The sequence below is a fragment of the Ranitomeya variabilis genome, chromosome 4 (genome assembly GCF_051348905.1).
Source record: "Ranitomeya variabilis isolate aRanVar5 chromosome 4, aRanVar5.hap1, whole genome shotgun sequence".
Taxonomy (NCBI): domain Eukaryota; kingdom Metazoa; phylum Chordata; class Amphibia; order Anura; family Dendrobatidae; genus Ranitomeya; species Ranitomeya variabilis.
Genome location: NC_135235.1, coordinates 481,838,636 through 481,863,073, shown reverse-complemented (window position 1 = coordinate 481,863,073; position 24,438 = coordinate 481,838,636). Strand labels below are relative to the sequence as shown.

General features: G+C 38.6%; 1 protein-coding gene across 3 annotated transcripts in view; it reads right to left on the bottom strand.

Moving 5' to 3' along the window:
• The window catches only part of MYH7B (myosin heavy chain 7B), a 75,972-nt gene extending 53,897 nt beyond the window's left edge, over positions 1 to 22,075 (bottom strand). For 2 of the 3 annotated variants that reach the window (XM_077251868.1, XM_077251869.1), the window contains exons 1-18: positions 21,894 to 22,075; positions 21,323 to 21,426; positions 20,312 to 20,455; positions 18,527 to 18,683; positions 17,940 to 17,967; positions 15,484 to 15,580; positions 10,153 to 10,176; positions 9,316 to 9,408; positions 8,921 to 8,984; positions 8,493 to 8,591; positions 8,286 to 8,389; positions 7,211 to 7,349; positions 6,369 to 6,487; positions 5,647 to 5,796; positions 4,878 to 5,048; positions 3,988 to 4,167; positions 3,766 to 3,898; positions 3,257 to 3,333 (exon numbers count right to left, since the gene is read on the bottom strand). In XM_077251868.1, coding sequence (XP_077107983.1) covers positions 3,257 to 3,333; positions 3,766 to 3,898; positions 3,988 to 4,167; positions 4,878 to 5,048; positions 5,647 to 5,796; positions 6,369 to 6,487; positions 7,211 to 7,349; positions 8,286 to 8,389; positions 8,493 to 8,591; positions 8,921 to 8,984; positions 9,316 to 9,408; positions 10,153 to 10,176; positions 15,484 to 15,580; positions 17,940 to 17,967; positions 18,527 to 18,683; positions 20,312 to 20,455; positions 21,323 to 21,426; positions 21,894 to 21,993 — 1,983 coding nt within the window. In that variant the 5' untranslated portion in view covers positions 21,994 to 22,075. Of the gene's footprint in view, positions 1 to 3,256; positions 3,334 to 3,765; positions 3,899 to 3,987; positions 4,168 to 4,877; positions 5,049 to 5,646; positions 5,797 to 6,368; positions 6,488 to 7,210; positions 7,350 to 8,285; positions 8,390 to 8,492; positions 8,592 to 8,920; positions 8,985 to 9,315; positions 9,409 to 10,152; positions 10,177 to 15,483; positions 15,581 to 17,939; positions 17,968 to 18,526; positions 18,684 to 20,311; positions 20,456 to 21,322; positions 21,427 to 21,893 lie in introns of those variants that run through there. The other variant, XM_077251870.1, reaches the window with a different exon arrangement.
• Positions 22,076 to 24,438: the final 2,363 nt, after the last annotated feature.

Below are 24,438 nucleotides of genomic sequence, written 5' to 3'. Positions count from 1 at the left end.
TTTGCCTAAAATACAAAGGAAATGTGTCATCTTTACCTTTAGGCCTTTTAGAGATAATTTAATCTTCAACTTGCTTAACTGTTCACACTAACAGTAATTTTGACCATAGGTGCCCAAACTTTTACATGCCACTGTATCACTGTAGATTGAATATGACAAAGTTGGTTGTTTTAGGCTACTATGTGTAGCAATATCTGTTAAATGGGTGCATTAAAGTTAAAAGAACAATATGCATTTAATTTTTATAGTATACTAGCTGTACTACCCGGCTTCGCCCGGGTTAATGACTGCTGTTAGCAAAATAGAATGTGTTAACAAAAATTTATTCTGCACACAAAAACCACAAAACAAATAGATAGAAATGTAATTATTAAAAGGCAAAAACCAAGCTAATAGAAGAATTTCACAACATATATTAGCTTTGTGATACTGAGAATGTCTTTGTTGCCTATATTAACCAATCAGAGCTCAGGTTAATTAACTGTAGCAAAATAGAAGCTGAGCTGTGATTGGTTGCTATTGGCAGCCTGATAAATCCCCAGCCAACAGGAAGCCCTCCCCCCTGGCAGTATATATTAGCTCACACATACACATAATAGACAGGTCATGTGACTGACAGCTGCCGTATTTCCTATATGGTACATTTGTTGCTCTTGTAGTTTGTCTGCTTATTAATCAGATTTTTATTTTTGAAGGACAATACCAGACTTGTGTGTGTTTTAGGGCGAGTTTCATGTGTCAAGTTGTGTGTGTTGAGTTGCGTGTGGCGACATGCATGTAGCGACTTTTGTGAGATGAGTTTTGTGTGGCGACATGCGTGTAGCAACATTTTGTGTGTCGAGTTGCATGTGACAGGTTAGTGTAGCAAGTTGTGTGCAGCAAGATTTGTGCATGGCGAGTTTTGCGCGTGGCGAGTTTTATGTGTGGTGCGTTTTGAGTATGTGCAAGTTTTGTGTGAGGCAACTTTTGCATGTGGTGCAACTTTTGTACATGTGGCAATTTTTCTGTGTGTGCAAGTTTTGCATGAGGTGAGTTTTCCATGAGGTGAGTTTTGCGCGTTGCGAGTTTTGAGTGGTGACTTTTGTGTTTCGACTTTTATGTGGCGAGGTTGGTGTGTGTGTGGTGAATTGTGTGCTGAGGGTCGTATATGTGTTCAAGCACGTGGTAGTGTGTGGTGCATTTTGTGTTTGTGTTCATATCCCCGTGTGTGGTGAGTATCCCATGTCAGGGCCCCACCTTAGCAACTGTACGGTATATACTCTTTGTCGCCATCGCTCTCATTCTTTAAGTCCTCATTGTTCACATCTGGCAGCTGTCAATTTTCCTCCAACACTTTTCCCTTCACTTTTTCCCCATTATGTAGATAGGGGCAAAATTGTTTGGTGAATTGGAACGCGCGGGGTTAAAATTTCACCTCACAACATAGCCTATGACGCTCCCGGGGTCCAGACGTGTGACTGTGCAAAATTTTGTGGCTGTAGCTGCGACGGTGCAGATGCCAATCCCGGACATACACACATACATACATACACACATTCAGCTTTATATATTAGATATACCTGTATGTAATCTCCTGTATATAGTATATATCTGTGTGTCATCTCCTCCTGTATATAGTATATACCTGTATGTCATCTCCTCCTATACATAGCATATACCTGTATGTCATCTCCTCCTGTATATACTATATACCTGTAGGTAATCTGCTCCTGTATATAGTATATACCTGTGTGTCATCTCCTCCTGTATGTAGTATGTACCTGCATGTCATCTCCTCCTCTATATAGTATATACCTGTGTGTCATCTCTCCTGTATATAGTATATACCTGTGTGTCATCTCCCCTGTAAATAGTATATAGCTGTGTGTCATCTCCTCCTGTATATAGTATATAGCTGTATGTCATCTCCTCCTGTATTAGCCCTCGTTCACACGTTATTTGGTCAGTATTTTTACCTCAGTATTTTTAAGCTAAAATGGCAGCCTGATAAATCCCCAGCCAACAGTAAGCCCACCCCCTGGCAGTATATATTAGCTCACACATACACATAATAGACTGGTCATGTGACTGACAGCTGCCGGATTCCTATATGGTACATTTGTTGCTCTTGTAGTTTGTCTGCTTATTAATCAGATTTTTATTTTTGAAGGATAATACCAGACTTGTGTGTGTTTTAGGGCGAGTTTCGTGTGTCAAGTTGTGTGTGTTGAGTTGCGTGTGGCGACATGCATGTAGGGACTTTTGTGAGATGAGTTTTGTGTGGCGACATGCGTGTAGCAACTTTTTGTGTGTCGAGTTGCATGTGACAGGTTAGTGTAGCAAGTTGTGTGCAGCAAGTTTTGCGCATGGCGAGTTTTGCGCGTGGCGAGTTTTATGTGTGGTGCCTTTTGAGTATGTGCAAGTTTTGTGTGAGGCAACTTTTGCATGTGTTGCAACTTTTGTGCATGTGGCAATTTTTCTGCGTGTGCAAGTTTTGCGTGTGGCGAGTTTTGCACGTGTGGCGAGTTTTGCATGTGGAGAGTTTTGCGCGTGGTGAGTTTTGAGCGGCGACTTTTGTGTTTCTACTTTTATGTGGCGAGGTTGGTGTATGTGTGGTGAAATGTGCGCTGAGGGTGGTATATGTGTTTGAGCACGTGGTAGTCTGTGGCGCATTTTGTGTGTGTGTTCATATCCCCGTGGTGGTGTGGCGATTATCCCATGTTGGGGCACCACCTTAGCAACTGTACAGTATATACTCTTTGGCGCCATCGCTGTCATTCTTTAAGTCCCCCTTGTTCACATCTGGCAGCTGTTAATTTGCCTCCAACACTTTTCCTTTCATTTTTTCCCCATTATGTAGATAGGGGCAAAATTGTTTGGTGAATTGGAAAGCGCGGGGTTAAAATTTCACCTCACAACATAGCTTTGACGCTCTCGGGGCCCAGACGTGTGACTGTGCAAAATTTTGTGCCTGTAGCTGCGACGCCTCCAACACTTTTCCTTTCACTTTTTCCCCATTATGTAGATAGGGGCAAAATTGTTTGGTGAATTGGAAAGCGCGGGGTTAAAATTTCACCTCACAACATAGCCTATGACGCTCTCGGGGTCCAGACGTGTGACTGTGCAAAATTTTGTGGCTGTAGCTGCGACGGTTCAGATGCCAATCCCGGACATACATACATACATACATACATACACACACACACACATTCAGCTTTATATATTAGATAATGTTCGTGAACATTGTGACAGATGTCCATAATACAGCAGAAATTACCTTGTGAAGTTGGGATACTGTCTGGAATGAAGCGGCTTTTTTGCGTTTTTCTTTTACTCCTGCCTTTTGAGGTTCATCTGTGGAATCAATATATATCTGTGACCTCTATATGTGTTATGTATAGCAACAGTAATTTGAAAGCATCATTCCAAATACAAGTAAGACCTGCTTATGGAGCATTGGAGAAAGACCTCTTAACATAGTTAGCATAAGTTCACATAATAACAGTAATAATAAGACTATTTTTTCAACCCCAAGAAGACTTGTACATATTAATGCAACTGTTTTATATGTCGGTATGAGGTTTGTATAAACTCATGGACATGCTGCAGAAACAATCCTATTCAGATATATGAAATATCACTATTAACCCAATTCCGTATGATCACATACTGATACAATTACTCTGCACTTGAACAATGGAGCTTCATTTTAGTCAGCACAAGATGTTACTCATTCCATACATCCATCCATCCATCCAATCTCCCTCTTATGTTTTGGACTTTTACCTCCAGAGGAGCTGACATATTTTTCGTACAGACTGGCCAGTAGTTTGTTGGAGGATTTCTGAAATACGCCTACTACAGTTTCGTTCAGAGGATCCTTATTTTTTTCCAACCATCCCATAATGTTGTATGGTACCTGCCCAAGCAACAACTTATCGTCAGTACAATACGACTGATCAAAATTTTTTTGCAGGAATATATTTAATATTAAAGTTTGGCACTGACCACTCCGGCATAATGAACAAGCTCGAAATGAGGCTCATATCTGCGCTTCTTATCTACTTTTGGCCTCTGGAAGTTGGGAGATTTCCCCAAATGGTTGTCGTACAGCTTTGCTTTGAAGGACGTGTCTGATGCTTTAGGAAACATACATTCTTCTTCCAGGATGGAAAGGATACCTAGAGGCTAAAAATGAAAAATCACACATTAATATGCCAGCTATGCTTGTATATATAAAACATTTCACAATTGTTGCTGGCTTCTGAGCATTTTGATATTTTACTCTTTGTATTCGTTTTAGCTCAGATTCATTGACAAAACTTTCATCCGTAGTTCATTGACCAGCTTAATATTTATAATAAAATTGCTGCCCTAGAAGCAACAGATGGTCCTTCTGATTTAGGATGATGTGGGTGGGTGACTGATGAAGTCATATTAAGTGTTTGGTAGTTTAATATACCCTATAAATGGTGACCAAAAAACAGAATTCTATTCAACAGGGTTCATGACATGGGATATTGCAATGGCTAAATACTCCACTGTTTGCAGTTGTGCATACTGTAGTACCTATAGGGTGATTCCACCACTGCAAAATCTCAATGCGTACATGTGATTTTGCAGAGGATTTGAAAACATCTGAACCTCCTTATAAGCTCTCATCCAGTTTACCACAAGGTGTTTATACTGACAGCTAGCTCTTCCTTACACCCCATACATAGGAACACTCAACTAGGCTGAATGTCTATGCGTTCTCTATCGGGAGAGCAGAGTAAGCTGCTGCCTCAAGAATAAAAGCATCAGTCAGTTGGATTATGAGAACCATGCCCCTTATAGTGCATAGGGGTCTGAAATCTACATTATGTCAAGACTAATAGTACATCATATAAATTTTATACCTTCTCTATAAGGTCAATGCAAGCCTGTAAGTCAAGTCCAAAATCAATGAAGACCCATTCGATTCCTTCTTTCTTGTACTCTTCTTGTTCAAGGACAAACATGTGATGGTTGAAAAACTGTTGCAGTTTCTCATTGGTAAAGTTGATGCAGAGCTGCTCAAAGCTGTTATACTGGACGGGAAAAATACAGAATCCTGTTAGTAACAATGTGATTTTTTTTCACCTTGCACAGTAGTTTAACTTTTTCTTCTAAAAGAGGCAAAACATTATTTTTTTTATGGTGTTGCATTAAAAATCTTACAGTTCTAGATAAACTTACTTAAAAGGGTAATCCACCTTTGCAACCATTTTATTATTACAGTATGTCTAAATTACAAAATGAAGCAACTCTGCAAACAGAAATAGGGTGCTTTCACATTGCATTTAGTACATGCTCGGTCGCCTTGTTGGGGCATATGTCTGAATTCCCCACCCTCCCCCACAAAAGGGCACTGGGGCATATGTGGCGACAGGACCATAAACAATAAAGTTGCTGGTAGAGCGAACATGCTCTCTGACGTTCATTATTTCCAGGTGGACACTGAGATGTAGTAGATTGCGTAGAATGTTGTATCTCAATCCCCAAGCAGACCAGTGTGTCTCCATGTCTACTACTGCATTCATTCTCCATCCCACTTGACATTTTACAATAAATCCCAGAGACTTGCCTTCTTTTAATACTAGTTGGACAGTTCAATGCCGATATTTAGATTTGTCTGTAACACATTACCTCAAATATTTCAAAGCCAGCAATGTCCAGCACACCTATGAAGAACTGTCTGGCTAGCTTGGTGTCCAGTGTCCTGTTAATTCGACTAACAAGCCACTTGAACATGCGATCATAGGTAGCTTTTGCCAAAGCACCAACTGCAAATATAACCTGAAAATAAATGTAAAAATAAATATTAATACTCTTTAAACAGTATAGTAAACAATAAGCAACATTATCAGAGACAGTCATACTCTAATGATACCTAATTTCAGATCTAAGCATAGTTGGGGATATATGAACACATGACATTTGACCAAGGTGTAATATTTATGGTTTCACTTCTTCCTCCGCAAGTAAGGGCTCATTCAGGCGTCAGTTTTTAACGTATGAGTGCTATCCATATTTTTCACAAATAACACTTGCACTTTCAAAATATGGAGACAATTTTGGCCCAAGAGTCGGATCAAAATCGGCAATGCATATTTATGGGTCTGTGAAAAAACGGGACAGCACTCGGATGTTACAAGGACATGGGATTATATTTATTCATACCCTTAATGTGATAAAATGAATATGAAGATGACCTAAGTACCGAAATAAATTGCCTTTGCACATTTAGGCTGCTTTAACACATTGCTTTTTTTTTGCTGCAATTGCAGAGAAAATCATTGTGGCTTTATCACAATTATTGCAAAAAAAAGAATCCAGAGCTTTACATGTAACTATTTATTAATACTTACTTGTTCCACATTCTGACCTTTGGTCACATATTCATTGCCAACTTTCACTCTGGGATGGAGCAAACCTTTAATAAGATCAGCTGAACTGATCCCCATAAGGTAGGCAGCCTTGTCAGCACCTGTACAAGTTAAAGGAGGCAGACATATCAGAGGTTTAGCCAGAAAATGATACCATAAGCAATCTATGACTTCAGGAATAAACAGTTGATGATTTAAGCCAAGTAATTAAAGGAATTATCCCGGACTTTTATTATTTTCGTGTACGGGGCTAAAAACTAGTAGGCAGGTAGTTTCTAACTACATGTCTGTTCTTCTACAGCTTCAGCTGACGTAAAAGAAAAGAAGCTACTTTGTTGAGAGCTGAAGTGAAGCAGTGGAATTTTGTCTGAAACCATCTCCAGAAGAGAAGATGCTGCTCTGCCGACAGGACGTCAGCAGAAACTGTAGAATTGTCGACATGAGTGGTCTGGCAGAGATCGGCTCTGGGAAGAACAGGCAGGTAGTTAGTTAGTTAGTTAGTTACCTGCCTGTAATTCTTAGCCACATGTGCAAAAATAAAAAAGTCCCAAATAATTCCTTTAAGAATAAAATTATTTTGTTACTCTGTTATTACAGCTGATTTAGGGTAAGACCACTGCACCCACCTGTGGTGACCTATGGCCGATGACTTTATTTCAGAAAACCACCTTTGAGGTCTCACACTTATTCTAAACTACATATATAACATAAAAAACACCTTTCACCTTTACATCTAGTGGGGCATATCTCTAAACTATGGTGTTACATTGATCATTATTCAGCTGCACTGAGGCTTTACTGATACAAGCAGAGAGTGCACCCACTTTCAGTGCCATCGGCCTCTGCTTGCTCCTCCCGCTGCTTCTGCTTGAACTTCATGTTCCCAAAATGCATGACAGCACCGACTATTTTATAGCTGCCTGTCTTCTCCTCCTGACTGAAGCCTAAAATATCCATGGCATGCTGTAAGAAGAAGGACAAGCAAAGCACATCAAATTCTGTGTGCATATTTAAAAAAACACCTGTTATATTCATATATTAATGTCTATTATCCTTCCCTGTCGCAATTTCTTAGACCTTGTTTATAGCAAAATAACTAAAAATACAATCAATGCCAAGTATAGTCACAAAATGCTCCTTTAAAGGAGTTGCCTGGACAAAATAAAACTTTCCCAAGGTAGATAATATGTGAAAAATATCATACTCAGACATACACACCTATTGGCACCCACTGTGGTCAGCCTAGAGAAAGGAAGTGGTGGTGGCCCCATTCTATCAGCTGCCTGCGACTGGCTGCAATGGTCTGATGACTCGAGTAGCATGTCACCAGATGTTTTATGATGATGTTCTGTTGAAAGTTGTCTGACCGCTACAGTCAATCACAGATGATATCGGTCCAGTGGCTGGTGGAACGGTGACATCATTGCTTCCTGTCTCTGTGCAGAGCACACAGCGAACTGCACTGGATCAAGGTGAGTGCCAGTAGGTGAGTAGACCTGAGTTTTCTCATTTGTTACATATCCTGTCCCATTACTATCACTGGACAACCCCTTCACGTTCACATGTTCATTCAATCAAATATCCTTAATTGTTTTATATTTCTTTACAAATGAAAACCATGACACACTTTTAGATGCAATAACGTATCAGTAATGTTACCCATTTGCTTTAGTGCCCATTAAATAAAGGTCCAAAATGTGTTTTTCTGGAGCAATCACAATTGGTGTGACATGTATGTGTACAATATAGATCATTTTACTGAACCAATAAATCACAATATGGACTTTATTTTGTGAATGCAGTCATTTTCATTTCTTCAAGTTAATACAAGAATACATTTATATTTCAATCGGCTATCGTATTCTCAGTCTATACATATAAATGATTCATTTTGCATACATCAGTAGCCATAAGTTCCTCTCCATCATCCAAGTTGTCGACAGTTGTTACACCTTGCGAGCAAAAATGGTAATCGTAGGGGTTGGTGGAAAGCAGTAGCATGTCTATTAAAAAAGACAAATATTAAGATTAGAACATATGCAGAGGATTAATACTTATGTTCGTAAATGTGGAGACTTTCAGACATTTTATAAATAGTTGTTTTACCTTGAAGCTCTGGCTTCTTCCCAGACAAAATCTGATAGTAAACATGGTAACTTCTCTCCCCAGGCTGCTGGAAAATCACTCTAGACTTTTCCAAAAGGTCTTTCGAAAAAATGAAATGAATAAAATAGAATAAATAATACAAAATATTGAGACTCTCAAAAACACTCTGATTAATATGAGTTCTCTCTATTCTATTCTGTTCTGTTCTATTCTATTGTATTGCATCCTATCTATATTAGTTGCCCCATAAGAATGCTGTTACTAACATAGATGACTAGAGGGGCATTGCCAGGAAATACCAATCACTATCTATTTTATCTAATATCTACTATCACAAAGATAGAAATTAAGTCCACTTTGTTGGCTACCTAAATCTATTTAACACACGTGTGTATGAATACCCAATGGATTCCTACAGTCGTACTTACAAATATCAATGTCAGCAGAAGCTAGCTTTCCTGTAGGTCCAAAATGGATTCGAATAAACTTCCCCTAAGGAAACAAAGATAACTGAGTTATATAATCTGACAGTACAGCCATCAGTTACCCTGCACATCGGCCCCTATGTAAATGAATAGAGGTGACACTGCAGTACCCCGCTACGTCTACTATACAGTTGATGGAGTTGTGCTCTTCTGCTCCGCAACTGATCACATCTGACCAACATGGGGAAAAGCAGATAGACAGGGGTGCTGTAAGCTGCACCCCACCCAGGGCCGCCATCAGGGCATTTCTGCCATTACTGGTGTATGGGTTCCGGTGAGCAAAAACAAAGAGGGGGAGTGGGTGAGACTCTGTACAGCCTGAAATACCTATAACTTACAAAGCGGGAGGAATTGTCATTTCTTAGCGTCTTGGCGTTGCCAAATGACTCCATCGCTGGGTTAGCTTCTATGATTTGGTCTTCAAGAGTGCCCTAAAGAAGAACAGAATGCTGATAAAAAAAATACATATCTATCTATGGGTAAGTCCATTTTTCTATTTATCTAATGGACCAAACTAGTTTCTGGAAGAAAACATCCTTTGTTTCTAATTCTAAATAACCCCTTTAATCCTGCCTCCAAGACTTACAGTAAGTTTTCTTTTGTTCAATGGGGCTATGTGAGAATATAAACTAGTGGCTGCTTTCTTCCATAAATCTTTGTCTGCAAAACCCTCTAGAAAGGGTGTTATGGCTCGCTCACACTTGCCATGTAATCGGACGAGTGTAATCCGATAAAAAATCAGATAGCACTCGGCCCAATGTTAAACTATGGCAGCTCACAACTGCAATTATTTTCTCGTGACGATTCGGTATAAGAAAACAATCGTAGCATGCTGTGATTGCATCCGAGAATTGGATGGAACGCACCCATATAAGTCTATGGGTGCGTGTGACACATCGCACTGCACTCGGATATCACCTGAGTGCAGTGAAATTCCCATGGATGCCAGCAGCAGAGGAGATGGAGAAATTACTTTCTCCATCTCCTTCGTACCTGTGCTCCAATGATGGCATGCAAGAGGATCGGAGCACAGCGCACTGACACTCGGTCACACTTGCAGCAGGAGCCGAGTGTCAGTAACATATCACATCCCATGCTCTTGCATCGGATGTAAAATGCTAATGTGACTCCGGCCTTAGGTGTAGTCTCTACCCACAATGCATTTATACACTTACCCCGGTTTTGGTGGCAAGAGCAAGCTGAAAAGAATGTGATCAAATATAATGAATATAAAGGAAACATAATAGCAATGGTTAATTATTAAAAGTAACACCAAACTGCAATAAAGCTGTAATTTAATAAAGTAATAAGACACCACAACGTTATAGTAAGGCAATTCATAAAGCTGCCACAAATAGGAAGTAATAAAATCAATAATTGACACATTGCTAAAAAAAAAAGCAGAAACATTCCTAAAAAGCAAAAAAGAAACTCGAGGGATTAAAGAATAAGCCAAAAAAAAAAAGTATAAGATAAAGCTAAAAAGTTCACTCTGCCCCAAAAATGTGAAGCGTAAAGTTCAATATTTGAATTAAGATTAGACAAAATATGATTAAAAACAGTTAATCCAAAAAGACTGAGAGGGAAAAAAGCGGGTGAAAACAAAAATGAAAAAAAAAAAAATGGAAGTGGGACTTGCAAAAAGTAGCAAAGAAGGAAAATAAAAGAAATGCAGTTACAGATAGTACGATGAAAGAATCATTTTAGTGGCTTTAAGAAATAAAAATGTCAAGGGTTGGAGGGAAATAAAGAAAGAGATGAATGGCCGCAGACTTTATATGTTGTTTTTTTATTCAGCTATTAGTAGTATCTGGACTGCTGGTATGTCGGTAAAGCTAGGTTCACATTGCGTTAGGGCAGTCCGTTTAGCGCATATGCTAGCGGATTGCGCTAACGCAATGTCCCAAAAGGGATCGCGTTTGGCAATCCCGCTAGCGCAGATGCCCGATCTGCGCTAGCGAGGAACGGACCTTTAACACTGCAAGCAGCGTTCGAGGTCTGTCCGAAAATAACGGGACATCGCTAGCGCATGCCAAAAATGGCATGCGTCAGCGATGCATTGGCGACCCATTAGCACATTGCGGTCAATGGGTGCGCTAACGGACCTGTTGCATAGCGTTAATTGCGACAGTTGCGCCATGTAACGGAGTCCGCTAGCGGACACCCATTAACGCAATGTGAACCTAGCCTAAGCGCTCGTTCACACTGCCGTGTAACAATGAGTGTTATCTGATGTTTTATCGGATAGCACGCGGACCAGTGTTATGCTACGGGGCAGAGCAGATCTGCGATTATTTTCTGATGCCGATTCAGCGTGAGAAAACCAACGCAGCATGCTGCTAGTGCATCTGAGAATCGGATCACACGCACCCCTACATATCTATAATCGGCCCGATTTTCTCACATGAGAGAATTGACGACCATGTGAGCGAACCCTTAGGCTCATTCAAACGTCCGTGAGTTACAGTGCCTACAAGTAGTATTCAACCCCCTGCAGATTTAGCAGGTTTACACATTTGGAATTAACTTGGCATTGTGACATTTGGACTGTAGATCAGCCTGGAAGTGTGAAATGCACTGCAGCAAAAAAAAATGTTATTTCTTTGTTTATTTTTTTTTTAAATTATGAAAAGTCTTTTCAGAGGGTCATTTATTATTCAACCCCTCAACCCACCAGAATTCTGTTTGGTTCCCCTAAAGTATTAAGAAGTAGTTCAGGCACAAAGAACAATGAGCTTCACATGTTTGGATTAATTATCTCTTTTTCCAGCCTTTTCTGACTATTTAAGACCCTCCCCAAACTTGTGAACAGCACTCATACATGGTCAACATGGGGAAGACAAAGGAGCATTCCAAGGCCATCAGAGACAAGATCGTGGAGGGTCACAAGGCTGGCAAGGGATACAAAACCCTTTCCAAGGAGTTGGGCCTACCTGTCTCCACTGTTGGGAGCATCATCCGGAAGTGGAAGGCTTATGGAACTACTGTTAGCCTTCCACGGCCTGGACAGCCTTTGAAAGTTTCCTCCCGTGCCGAGGCCAGGCTTGTCCGAAGAGTCAAGGCTAACCCAAGGACAACAAGGAAGGAGCTCCGGGAAGATCTCATGGCAGTGGGGACATTGGTTTCAGTCAATACCATAAGTAACGTACTCCACCGCAATGGTCTCCGTTCCAGACGAGCCCGTAAGGTACCTTTACTTTCAAAGCGTCATGTCAAGGCTCGTCTACAGTTTGCTCATGATCACTTGGAGGACTCTGAGACTGACTGGTTCAAGGTTCTCTGGTCTGATGAGACCAAGATCGAGATCTTTGGTGCCAACCACACACGTGACGTTTGGAGACTGGATGGCACTGCATACGAGCCCAAGAATACCATCCCTACAGTCAAGCATGGTGGTGGCAGCATCATGCTGTGGGGCTGTTTCTCAGCCAAGGGGCCTGGCCATCTGGTCCGCATCCATGGGAAGATGGATAGCACGGTCTACCTGGAGATTTTGGCCAAGAACCTCCGCTGCTCCATCAAGGATCTTAAGATGGGTCGTCATTTCATCTTCCAACAAGACAACAACCCAAAGCACACAGCCAAGAAAACCAAGGCCTGGTTCAAGAGGCAAAAAATTAAGGTGTTGCAGTGGCCTAGTCAGTCTCCTGACCTTAACCCAATTGAAAACTTGTGGAAGGAGCTCAAGATTAAAGTCCACATGAGACACCCAAAGAACCTAGATAACTTGGAGAAGATCTGCATGAAGGAGTGGGCCAAGATAACTCCAGAGACCTGTGCCGGCCTGATCAGGTCTTATAAAAGGCGATTATTAGCTGTAATTGCAAACAAAGGTTATTCCACAAAATATTAAACCTAGGGGTTGAATAATAATTGACCCACACTTTTATGTTTAAAATTTATAAAAATTTAACTGAGCAACAAAACTTTTTGGTTTGTAAGATTTAAGCATCTGTTAATAAATCCTGCTCTTGTTTGAAGTTTGAAGGCTCTAACTTATTTGCATCTTATTAAACCTGCTAAATCTGCAGGGGGTTGAATACTACTTGTAGGCACTGTAGGTACATGGTCCTTCTTAACCTGTATCTTGTAAATACCACTTATGATTGCAAAACCCGCTCCTGTGTTAGCCTGCATTCACAAATTGTGAACACAGTTCACTTTTTTGCTACTGTTTTCTAAAAATGTATATTTTTTTTGCCAGAGTATTCTAGAACAGTGTTCCCCAAGTCCGGTCCTCAAGAGCCACCAACAGGTCATGTTTTCAGGATTTCCTTAGTATTGCACAGGTGATAATTGCATCACCTGGACAGGAAAGCATTCAATGACCTGTGCAATACTAAGGAAATCCTCAAAACATGACCTGTTGGTGACTCTTGAGGACCGGAGTTGGGGAACACTGTTCTAGAATCAAAGAAATACTGCTAGGTTTCTCCAGCAATTTTACTGAGATTTCGATCATATTCCAGCAAAAAAGGATGTTTTACTGCAATTGCAAATATTGAGACAAAATCTACGTGCTTTTGTTGTAACCAGCAAAATCTGCAATGTGAAAAGAATCTTATTATCCTGGATGTCACTTCCAGAACTAGGTGCCATTATTCTCCCTAAAATACTGTCCAAGTATAGATACCAGCACTGCTAGTCCTTGAAATGGGGTATGTAACTAGCAGTCACAAACAAGGAATCCTCACGTCTTGGACTAAGGGTAGTCTCTAGCAGTAAACTCCAATGCCCCGATTCATTGTCTTTGTGCCTTTTTTTCTGGAGTAAAAATGTTTTTAATGGCTCATAAGTTCAGTAAAATTGCAGCATGCCCTAGTTTCTTCTGTAAATTGGATAAGATTCACCCATTCAAGTTTATGGTTGCACAAAAAAAAATCTGATAGCACAAAAAGACACAATATAGCATCTGATTTTTACGGATACATTGCAGTTCTGTAACATGGAAAACTGTAATTGTTCCTACACAATTATTAATAGCTGCTGGAAAAAAAACGGATTGCATACAGATGACAAGTGAGAAAAAAATTGTCCCACTTTCCTGGATGAAACTTGAATGATTTTAGCTCTTCTTTACAAGTTAACTTTACTTGGTTTTATCTGTTTTTGTTTTGTTTTTTTTTGTTTATCTTGTTGACAATGTAGGCGTTATTCTCTTTATTCAGATTTTTTAGCTTGATTCATCATTTGCAACTTTTCTAAATTTTGTAAAATGTTTTCAAGATTGTACTCCAGCACTGTACTGTACAAAATATTTTCAAATTTATTTTTGCGCAAGTGAAGTCAAATGTGCAACATTTCAAAGGATTGGATGACTTTTTCATTTAGAAATGGACAAAAAAAAGGTAAAAGACAAAAAGAAAGAACATTTTTGTTGTTAACCAAATTTCATGAACCCACGTGTGCCATTCTGACAGAAATTGCTTCAAAAATCAGCAACGATTAACAAGACAAAATAAGTGAAAGGTCACCTAAAAACGCAAATGCAAACAAGTAGACTGTATCCATGCAGGTACTAGATTAAAAATAGAAAAATGTTTATTCTGCCTAATTTATAATAGCTATGTTTCAAGCATTAAAAACACAAATCATGAATCGGGGCATAAAAGCAGTGTGCAACCTGTGGATTTCCTACTGTTTGGAAACTACCCTGACAGCTACTTTTACAATGTACATGCAATGCAAATGCACTCTATATTTTCACTAAAGCAACACAGGAAGAAAAATAAAATATTATCTATTAAACGGATCTTTCAGGACTACTCAGTACTTGAAATAAATGCGTTGTCCAGCTTTAGGGTGCAAGTCTGCAGTCAATCTATTAGACTGCCAACTTGTGAATAGTCACAGTGCACGCTCTGCGAGAGTGCCGAGAATGGTGAGCGCGTGACCGCAAGTATGCAATTTGAATACATGTGGTCATGTGCCAACTAGACATGTGCGTCCTCGCTTAATGGAAGGGCATTGACCAAGGCCATACACATCTAGTTGGAATGTGGCCAGAAGTATGAAAATCGCATACTTGCGGTCACATGACCTCCTGGTTCCGGCGCTGGCAACTGAGAATTCTCACAGCATGCAGAGCGCGACCTGTGGGGATTCCTAAATCTGCAGTCACATAGAGTGACTGCAGACTTGTACCCTAAGGCCACGTGCACATGTTGAATATTTTTGTTTTGTACCTCAGTATTTGTAAGCCAAAATTCACCAAGTACTGAGTGTTTGAATGTTGCCTAAGACCAAACAACCCCTTTTAACTCTGAGCTGTATCAATTAGTGGATGATCAGAGGATCTACTACATTACCTAATCTTGTCCTAAACAGGCCTACTAAACACTTTAGCTAAATATGTTTCATGAAAACATTTACTCTCACGTGTCCAAATTTATTATTTCCACAAGAAAAAGGTACATGGATAGCAAGATGGAAGAAGAAAATGAAAAAGCAAGAAAAAAAAGGGAGGAAAATGGCAAGGGAAGCACTGCCAAAAAGCTCAATCTTACGCCTTTTTTCCCGATTGTATCCCCAAGGGCTGCCACAATAGCAAAGTACTGAATTACACGTTTCGTGTTAACAGTTTTGCCTGCACCGGATTCTCCGCTTAGGGTAACAGAAAGATGTGAAATGTTGAGTGAAGGCAAAATGATTTAAGGTAAAAGGATATAACATTACAATTTGGTCAATCAACAAAAATCAGCGGATAATATATTGTTGTCATTAGTAAGAGGAGTTCTATGTTCAAGAACTCTCTGATCTTACCAAGGAAAAATATAATCAATGAGTTATGTATGCAAAAATGTGCAAAATCATGACACAATGTGATAACTACAAAACATTAAAAACAACATAAAATAATTATATAATAAAAATAGACAAATTAACACTACATCAATATGACATAGCTATATTATTAGTATTGAAATTTTGTTATTTGACAAACTATGATCAGACTAAGGCTTCATTCAGATGTTTGATATTTTTGTGTGCGAGAAACTAGATCCAATTACTCTGATCAGACCCTGATCCGAGTTTCTCAAAATTTGATCATAGTGTGGTCCGAGTGTCATCCAATTTTCTGTTACGTGGAGAACTAAAAACATTTTCCACCTTCTCCATTCTGAATATCCGTGAAAATCAGACCACACTCGGATGTCATCCAAGAGCAGTCTGATTTTTTCACGAACTCGATCACTTGCATTGCTGATTTCGATCTGACCCTCAGATCAAAACTGAACATGTCTCTGATATTTTTCAAGGACAGCTCGGTCCGGTGAAAAATTCGGACATGTCAATGGGCCCATAGACTATCACAGGTACGAGTGCTAACCATGAAAAATACGGATAGCACTCGTGCGTGAAAATTGTACGTCTGAATGAGGCCCAATGATTTTATATTCTATTTGTTTATAGGTTTTTGTAGGACTCCTTATAGGAAAGTCATACAGACAATAAGACAGTTTGTTTAATATGACTAAAGACTGGGTTGACCATTCTTTACATATAGTATAATTACCTTATTCTGATATTAAAATAACCTAGTAAGTGTAGAATAATAAAATATTCTGTATTAGAGTGACATAAACGAGTATATAAAAACTTCTTGTGAGGATAGAGAACCATGAGGAGGATAGCCCAAAATAGTCACAAAAAAGTATACTTCTATAGTGTGTTGCTTTTGTTCTCAGCTATTTAAGGTCCATGACTGCAGTATAACCTGCTATTCTTAGGCATATCGCATTGCCTTTTCACACGGTTTTGTAAAAATAAAAGTAATGTTACTTTTATCTAAAGAGAGAAGGACGACAGCCCTGTCTGTATAGCGTAGTGTTACTGGAGCTGACGATAAAGATAAACTAATGCTCTATATCTGCAGTAACCAATTGTTCTGGAGTGATTCATTGCTATGAATAGACCTCCTGGCATTATAGTCCCAGATAACAAAGGCTATGGACAATGATAGCAGGATTGCCGCAGAAGGAGAACAGCCAGGCATTTTAATGCCAGATCTCTGGTTTACCTAATTAGGCAATGGCGCAGTACAGAGATGTGATGTGTCTCATACAATTCTTAATTTAGCTGTTCTATGCCTGTAATATATGTGCGAGTCTATTCAGATGGCCTTCTATTGTTTGAATGTTAACGTAAACTTGGTTCTTACAAATTATGCAATTGGTATCACACTTTTGTGACTATTTAGTAGATTCCATTTTACAATGCAATCTACTCCGATACATAAAAACTACTAACTATCTGGGTGTTTGAGACGCAAAGAAATTCCTAAACCAGCAAAATAAGCAGTTGTGATGCCTCGTTTCATAATAACACATCGAGACACTAGAATCCTGGCTCAGTTTGCCCCAAACTGTCTGACATGGCTGCAACAGATTTATTTCATCTTTTAGACACTTTTGGCATCTTGTGTTCTCAATTATGGGTCCATGTAAAGATGCTGGCAGTTACTCGAACAAAGAGCAAAATGCTCACTCTGTGGATGAACGGCTGGTTTATGCCAGAATAAAATTGTTATCGGCAGCACATCAGTGTAAACAGGACGTGTGCCGCAGATAACATGATACTATATAAAGACAGAGTGATCATAATAGTGATCATTCTGTCCCTGTCATTGTTAGTCAACCTGTGGAAACTGATAGTCAATGAAAAACTTGTCATATAGTTTATCGGTGCCCATTAATGATGCATTGACTGGCTGAAATAGGCATAAGTTATATCTATGAGGGATTTTCTCATTTAAAATGTCATTTTGTTCAAATTACGGTAATCTCGAGCGAATCCCATTCAAATTACGGTAATCTCAAGCGAATCCCAAGCACGCATTCGCTTTGTGTGATATTATATAAACCTCATTGAAAACTTTTCATGGTTATGCAAAGAAAACAAACTACTTAGTGCCTGATATTCATGAAATGCACATGTATAATAATTCATGTAAGGTACTTACGTGATTAGCATAGATTGGTTCTCACGATCTAAAAATATAAGTAAAGAACAGGAGATTTTAAAGTTTGACTTCTGTAATACTTGACTTCTTACATTGTAGTAGAGCATTCTTTACTACTATTTGTATTACTATTTGGTGCATCATGATATGATGTGAAATATTACTATGATCTTTTACATAACATTTTTACAGTAATTGTAATATAATATCCTTGCTATGTTTAATATATATTTTTGATTTTCTGGTGATGCAGTTCACCATTACTACTCAGTATTGTTACCCAAATTGCTCCAGCTGGAAAGGAAAGTGATTTGGGTAATAGAAATATGTCAAACTAATGCAGATTATATACTTTCTTAATATACATTTTGAAGCAGCTTGAGGATAAAGCTCCCTTCGAGAAATTAATATCCTTGATTCTAAAAATGGCTGCCCGCACTAAGCATAATCAAGGTCATGTGTCCTAAAGATACGAAAAGGAGATCAAAAGTAGTAATACTGCCCCTCTGCCATTCCTTTTTCATCTTTAATTTGTAAATATTTCCTATAGACATCCATAGGGTAAAAATGATTTACTGCATACTCACTTCGCACCATGTCGTTGTACGCATTATCAGCAATGGAGTAAATATGTGGTGGAGCCTCTGTTCGTCGCTTGCCTCTGTAAGCGGCCACAACCGGAGATGTGTAGACAGGAAGCCATTTGTATGGATTCACAGTTACGCAGAAGAGCCCGGAGTAGGTCTGAAAAGAGAAAGAAGAAAAAAAAAGCTTGAACTGTGCAACAGCTGTGCTCATGAACTACAAAGTGGCCATAGATCACTTCCAAGAACCTCAATAGTCCTTTCCATGGTTAATTAAATGAAATATCTACCATGTTAGGATATCATCTGTCAGAAAACAGGTTGAAGCAGGCATTCTTTTTTACACTCTGTTGGTCGGAATTTGGAATATTCATTTACTTTAGTTTTTTTTTCTTCTTTTTTTTCTAACAAATTCTTCATGTGGCAAATTTAATATTTAAAAATAAATTATATATTTTAATCTTGAACCTCCTCTATCCATTACCTTGTACCTCTGAATTTTTCTTTTTTCTAATTGGTATAGTTCATGTTAACAGTGGTGTACACGAGGTGCAAGCTCAATTAATTTAGCTGTGAACAAATTTTGCATGGGAGGCTTCAGTAGTCCCTGACTGATTACTTTTTTACACATTGCTAAAGATTCTGGAATACCATTACAGTAAATGAAATGACTTATCCTTGCGACCTGGAATTGATATTTTTAGTTATGCTATTATTATTATTTTGTTTTTATATACTGTCAACTTTTTTATACTACCACTCCCTTTTGCTATGTCTAACAGTGTGTTTTAAATACTTGTTTAGTGTTTTAGAACATGTAAAGTATGGGTAAAATTAACCTTATAGTAAATCCACAACTGAGGGCAACTATAGGAACATATTAATAATTTGTATCCATAATAGCTATCCAGACATTAGGAATCTCAGATGGCTTTTTTTTTTCTGATGTCTTCTTATTCAAGATCAGACTATGAAAGTTATTGTTGACAATGGCAATGCTTTATATTAAAACAAGAAATCATAGTTTAATCTCTTCCATGATCTGCGGCCTAGTCTGAACTTTTATGTTCATGGGATGCAGATCTTTCATTCACACAAGCAACTTTTTTATAGAATCACTCCCATCAAAGTTTTTATCCTTTTAATATTTTGCAAGCATAATATTATATAGCATTGTGTACTTACAATTGCTCATTTTGACTTTCTACCCAGCTAATTCTTCTTTTCTCTGTGCTCTATGTAGAAACAAGAAGTCTCTTTTCCCTGCATAAGACATCCTCCTCTTCAAATCCTGACCCAGTTGCTCCGTGCCTCTCTCTTCCAGGGACTTTTGCAATGATGACTCATGGAGGAAAAATAGACTTCCTATATCTACATAGCGCTTAGGTAGTCTGTTTTTAATAATGTCTGTATTTAATCATAGACCTATTGGAAAAGTGAAGAATGAACTGGGTAGAAAGGCAAAATGAGCAATTGTAAGTACACAGTGCTATGCAATGTAATTATTGAAATATACTAAGAGGATAAAAACGTTGATGGGAGTGCATCTTTAAGTATAGCATATGACAATGACTTAAAATCCAACATGGCAGATCAACTTTTTGACAAGTATTTGCCGTTGTTTGACATAATGTAGCAAAAAGATGCTGAATGTTGCAAAAAAATTGACTAAATCTGGACTTTCAGCCAAGTAAAATCTCAAGTAGTAGTTGACCAACTTTGGCTCATTCACTGCACTGAATACACCTGTAAGAAGCTTCACAGTTGAAAATGTTAAGGCCCTCTTACATAGATCATCCAGTTGGCATAACGACGTCTCAGATTGGAAAGGACAGAAGCCTCATTGAGGTGAGTTAGCATAGCCATGTCTTCAATCATGTCAAATTTTGGAGGGTTCATCTGCTGAATGTCATCTTCCTTCACAACGAGGGACTGAAAGGAGACAAGTGTACAAGAGACTTACAATAAAGTCAGTGTCCAATAGGAAATGCAATGGGGCCTCTTGATACTGTTACATTATTATTCTCAATGTAATGCTTGTGTTCTCCTCCTATTCCTCACGCGTGAGCACCGTTGTCAAACATATTCTAATGCATTAGCAAAACTTTTCAAATAGAAGTAGGTGAATTTTAATAATATAAAAGTCACCATTGTACTGTTGTACTGCAAGTAGAAGAATCTCTAAAATTACCATGGCTTCCTGTCTTGCTATGACGCGACTAGCACTCTGTTTATGGTACTTTAACTCACTTTAGTTTGTTTTTTTTCAGAACTATACAATTGATTATCTTTAGGTTAAGATTTGTAGGGTTTCAATTCTCATCACCTCCACCAGTCAGCTGACCTGCATCTCCTAGACTGTTTACACGGCAAAGCTCTGCACATTAAGTAATGGATATATTCAGTATTACAATTATGAACTGCTCAGTTTATTTAAGGGAATGGAACTAAACTGCAATACAAGCCACTACTAGTGATATAATGTCATATCTGGTAAATAATGAAGCACCTGGTGGAGTGGTGTGGCCCCTTCAGTCAACTTCCACAAATCTTAAATTAAACACTTTGTAGACAAATTGGAATAAAAAAGGAAATGTGTTATATGAGTTGATGATATATGCTGGAGATATACCTCTGGTGTGTCTATGTGCCCCCAAGCACCCAGCACATGGCAACAATAGCATACGTGAAAGCCTTCTGCTGGGAGAACATGTCAGGCTCCAGAAGTATATTTCTGATGGCTCAAATGAGATGGAAAGAGCAGGGATGAAACAAATATAACCTATTAGGTAAACTCACCCGTTTGTCTTTTGTTTCCACTGTGACTTTGCCACCAGTGGATTCCTTGATTTCAACTTCAATGTAGGCTTCCTTTTCATCTGGAATCCATGCCTTCTTCTTACCTATACCATGAAAAGGAAATATATAGAGTGATATCAGTTTAAAATTACAAAAATACAAATGATGTTATCTGTAAGACCCATTTGACACTTGTCATAAACTAGAGGTATACAATGCTTTTGCCTTTTTATGTGTATGCACATCAATGCAGATACATTTACCTGTAGCAGGCAACAGCGCTGTCCAGTAAATTGATTCGTAATTATCGATTTATAATAACTGTCTTGAATGAAACATGTGGAGGAATTCCCAGTCCAGACCCTATAAAAGTATGGTGTTGTGCATAATATGCAAAAGCTCCTTCAACTGAAAGTGCGGTATGCCTTGTGTTGGACCCTTACCGATCATAGGCATTCAAAACCTAGATAACACTTTTAATGCTGTATATTACTAGATTGGCCATAGGCACGCAAGATGATATTACCAAAGAAGTTTACTAAGAAGGCATATAACTATTATGAACATTTACCATCAAATGGGATAGTGTGTAGCTTCATCAGTTCGTCATCACTTTTCCGCAAATAGTCAGCGGCCTCCCCAAACTCGGACATATCCAAGAGCGAAGACATGATGTACAAAGACTGAGACGGAATGCAGCAGAAACTGGAATATCAGGGATGCTCCTCACCCCTAGAAAAAAAAGAATAAAGCAATAAGTCATACCAGAGAAACGTCTCCATAGTCAAGATTCTTAGTGTAAATCTTTCTCTACCTTCACATTTATTTCACCTTTACAAACTGAATAATAATAATAATAATAATGAAAAAAACCCTCTTTATTAACACAAATGAACCAAGGAAGCAAACTTTAATGAAATTTGGCCTCACCACACATGCATAACACGGTACCATTTTAATTAATAGTGCATTCAAAAGAAAGCAGTGCTGGACATTGAATTATGGCCTTTTGAATGTCCCAACTTTCCAGTGTTATGACAACTTTCCAGTTGCAAGATGGCTATGTGGTTTTAGATCCGTTCAGCCACAAGAGCATTAGTGAGGACAGACAGTAGTGCTGAAAAAGAAAGTCAGGCTTGTAAGATTTTCAATTCACCCAAATGGTGCATTATGTGGTTCAATGCAGTGCAAGGCCAGTCAAGTTGTTCTATATCACATTTAAGAAAACCAAGTGTTTCTGGACCTTGTTTTAAGTTGGTACTGATACGCTAGAGCTTTTTGCCACGTAGTTGAAAGCATTTGACCTTAGAATGTCATTGTACAATAAAGTATTTATCCCTGCTGGACCTAAGTAGCCCAAACCATGAAAAAAAAGCTAGAAAACAAAAACAAAATTTAGCACTTAGCAATACACATTTTGTCAAACCCAGATTTGTTCACCAGACTGCCAGAGTGTCCGGAATGCCAAAGCCAAAAATGTTATGTTTTCACTACTCTGGCTGACACTTTACACTGCTCAGGGCAATTTCTGTGCTAAGTGTCATAGAACCATATAAATTCAACCATTTTTCTGCTGACTTTTTTTCCCTAAAGGCAGATTTTGGTTAAAGTGAATGTTGCAAGTGAGAACAGAAAAATGTTAAGCATCAAATAGCGCAAAATTTAGTAGCCACTTCTCGTAGCCAGCAGGTGATCAGACCAGCACCACCAGGAAACATTTTTTCATGCATTGACTTGTTGGATGATGGGAAAATAGCATTAAAAGTCCCCGAGCTTTTAATATGGACACTGACCATGAAGATTGAATGGCCAATGACTGAACCAGCTAATTAGGAGTGTTTATATACTTTTGGCCTTGTGGTATAATGATTGTTTATTACTTTATCTCCAAAAATGTGGTGGTAGAGGTGTCTACTCTAAACTGCTCTTTGCTCCTTCTAAAAGATGACCAAGCTAATAATTCCCACATGAGGGGAAATAATGAGGAATTAATGTCCATCTAAAGAACTTCTGGCTAGTAGTTAACTAATATTTATGGCCATCTAACAGGCTGCACAATATTGGGTAACCATGCTAAAGTTCCCTGATGAAACATCTAAAAGTCAGCAGCTGTTGGCACAGAGGTTAAAGGCAACATTGTGTCATGGTAATCCAGCACAACAAAAACATTTTTTTAAACAGTAAGCCACTTGAGGCACATCGATGACCTCAGCCTCTTGACATGGTCCTAGCTGTGTAACATTATCCTATACTCACCAGGCAAACCAAGAATTGGCCTAAGGTTAAACTCATTGTTTATGTCCACTACAGCATGTGCCCTGACCTTGATCTCTGTGTGTAAAAAATGTACAATGTCCCCTGTGCCTTTACACAACAGGTGCCGATGAACCCCCATCATAATTATGGACATTATGGTATAGCACAGCCAAAACATTTTCAGTCAGTTGTCTTCAACTGGAGTTTTTAGTTACAGCCTAATTTACTTAGTCATACATTATTTCAGAGTACATGAAAACAGCCTTCACATTGCAGACAACTCCAATATAAATGCAAAACTGGGTAGATTTATTCTCATTGTCTTGGGAAAGTTGTGTGATGACCCTACTGGGTGCTGTATTGGATTGGACCCCCTGTTATTTGCTGCCAAGCATTACCTACCAACATCAGACACAATGAAAACGAAAAGAAAACATATTTCTGGGAAATATTCTTTGTGTGTCATTGATTTTTTTCTCTGATGATTTGGTATAATATTAGTTAGCGTGATCAAGAATCATAGGATCATGAACATAGCCACCTACAAAACTGTAGTAGGGCACTCATTTACATCTACAGGGCCCTGCTGCACCATTTCTCTGAATTAATAAGCACACAAAACTAAAACAAGAAAACTTGTTCATTTTATTGAGGTATTCTCCTATGAAAGCATTGCTTTCAGAAAAAAATAACCAGTAAGATGGTGTCGCATAAGGCACCAAATATTCTGCCGTGGACATAAAACTCAAAACTGTATATTAGTCAAGGTATAACAGGTGAAATATAAATGATAATATAGATACGGTATGTTTTAATAATAAAAATGTTTTCATATCATTTTGGTGATCATTTAAAAAAAA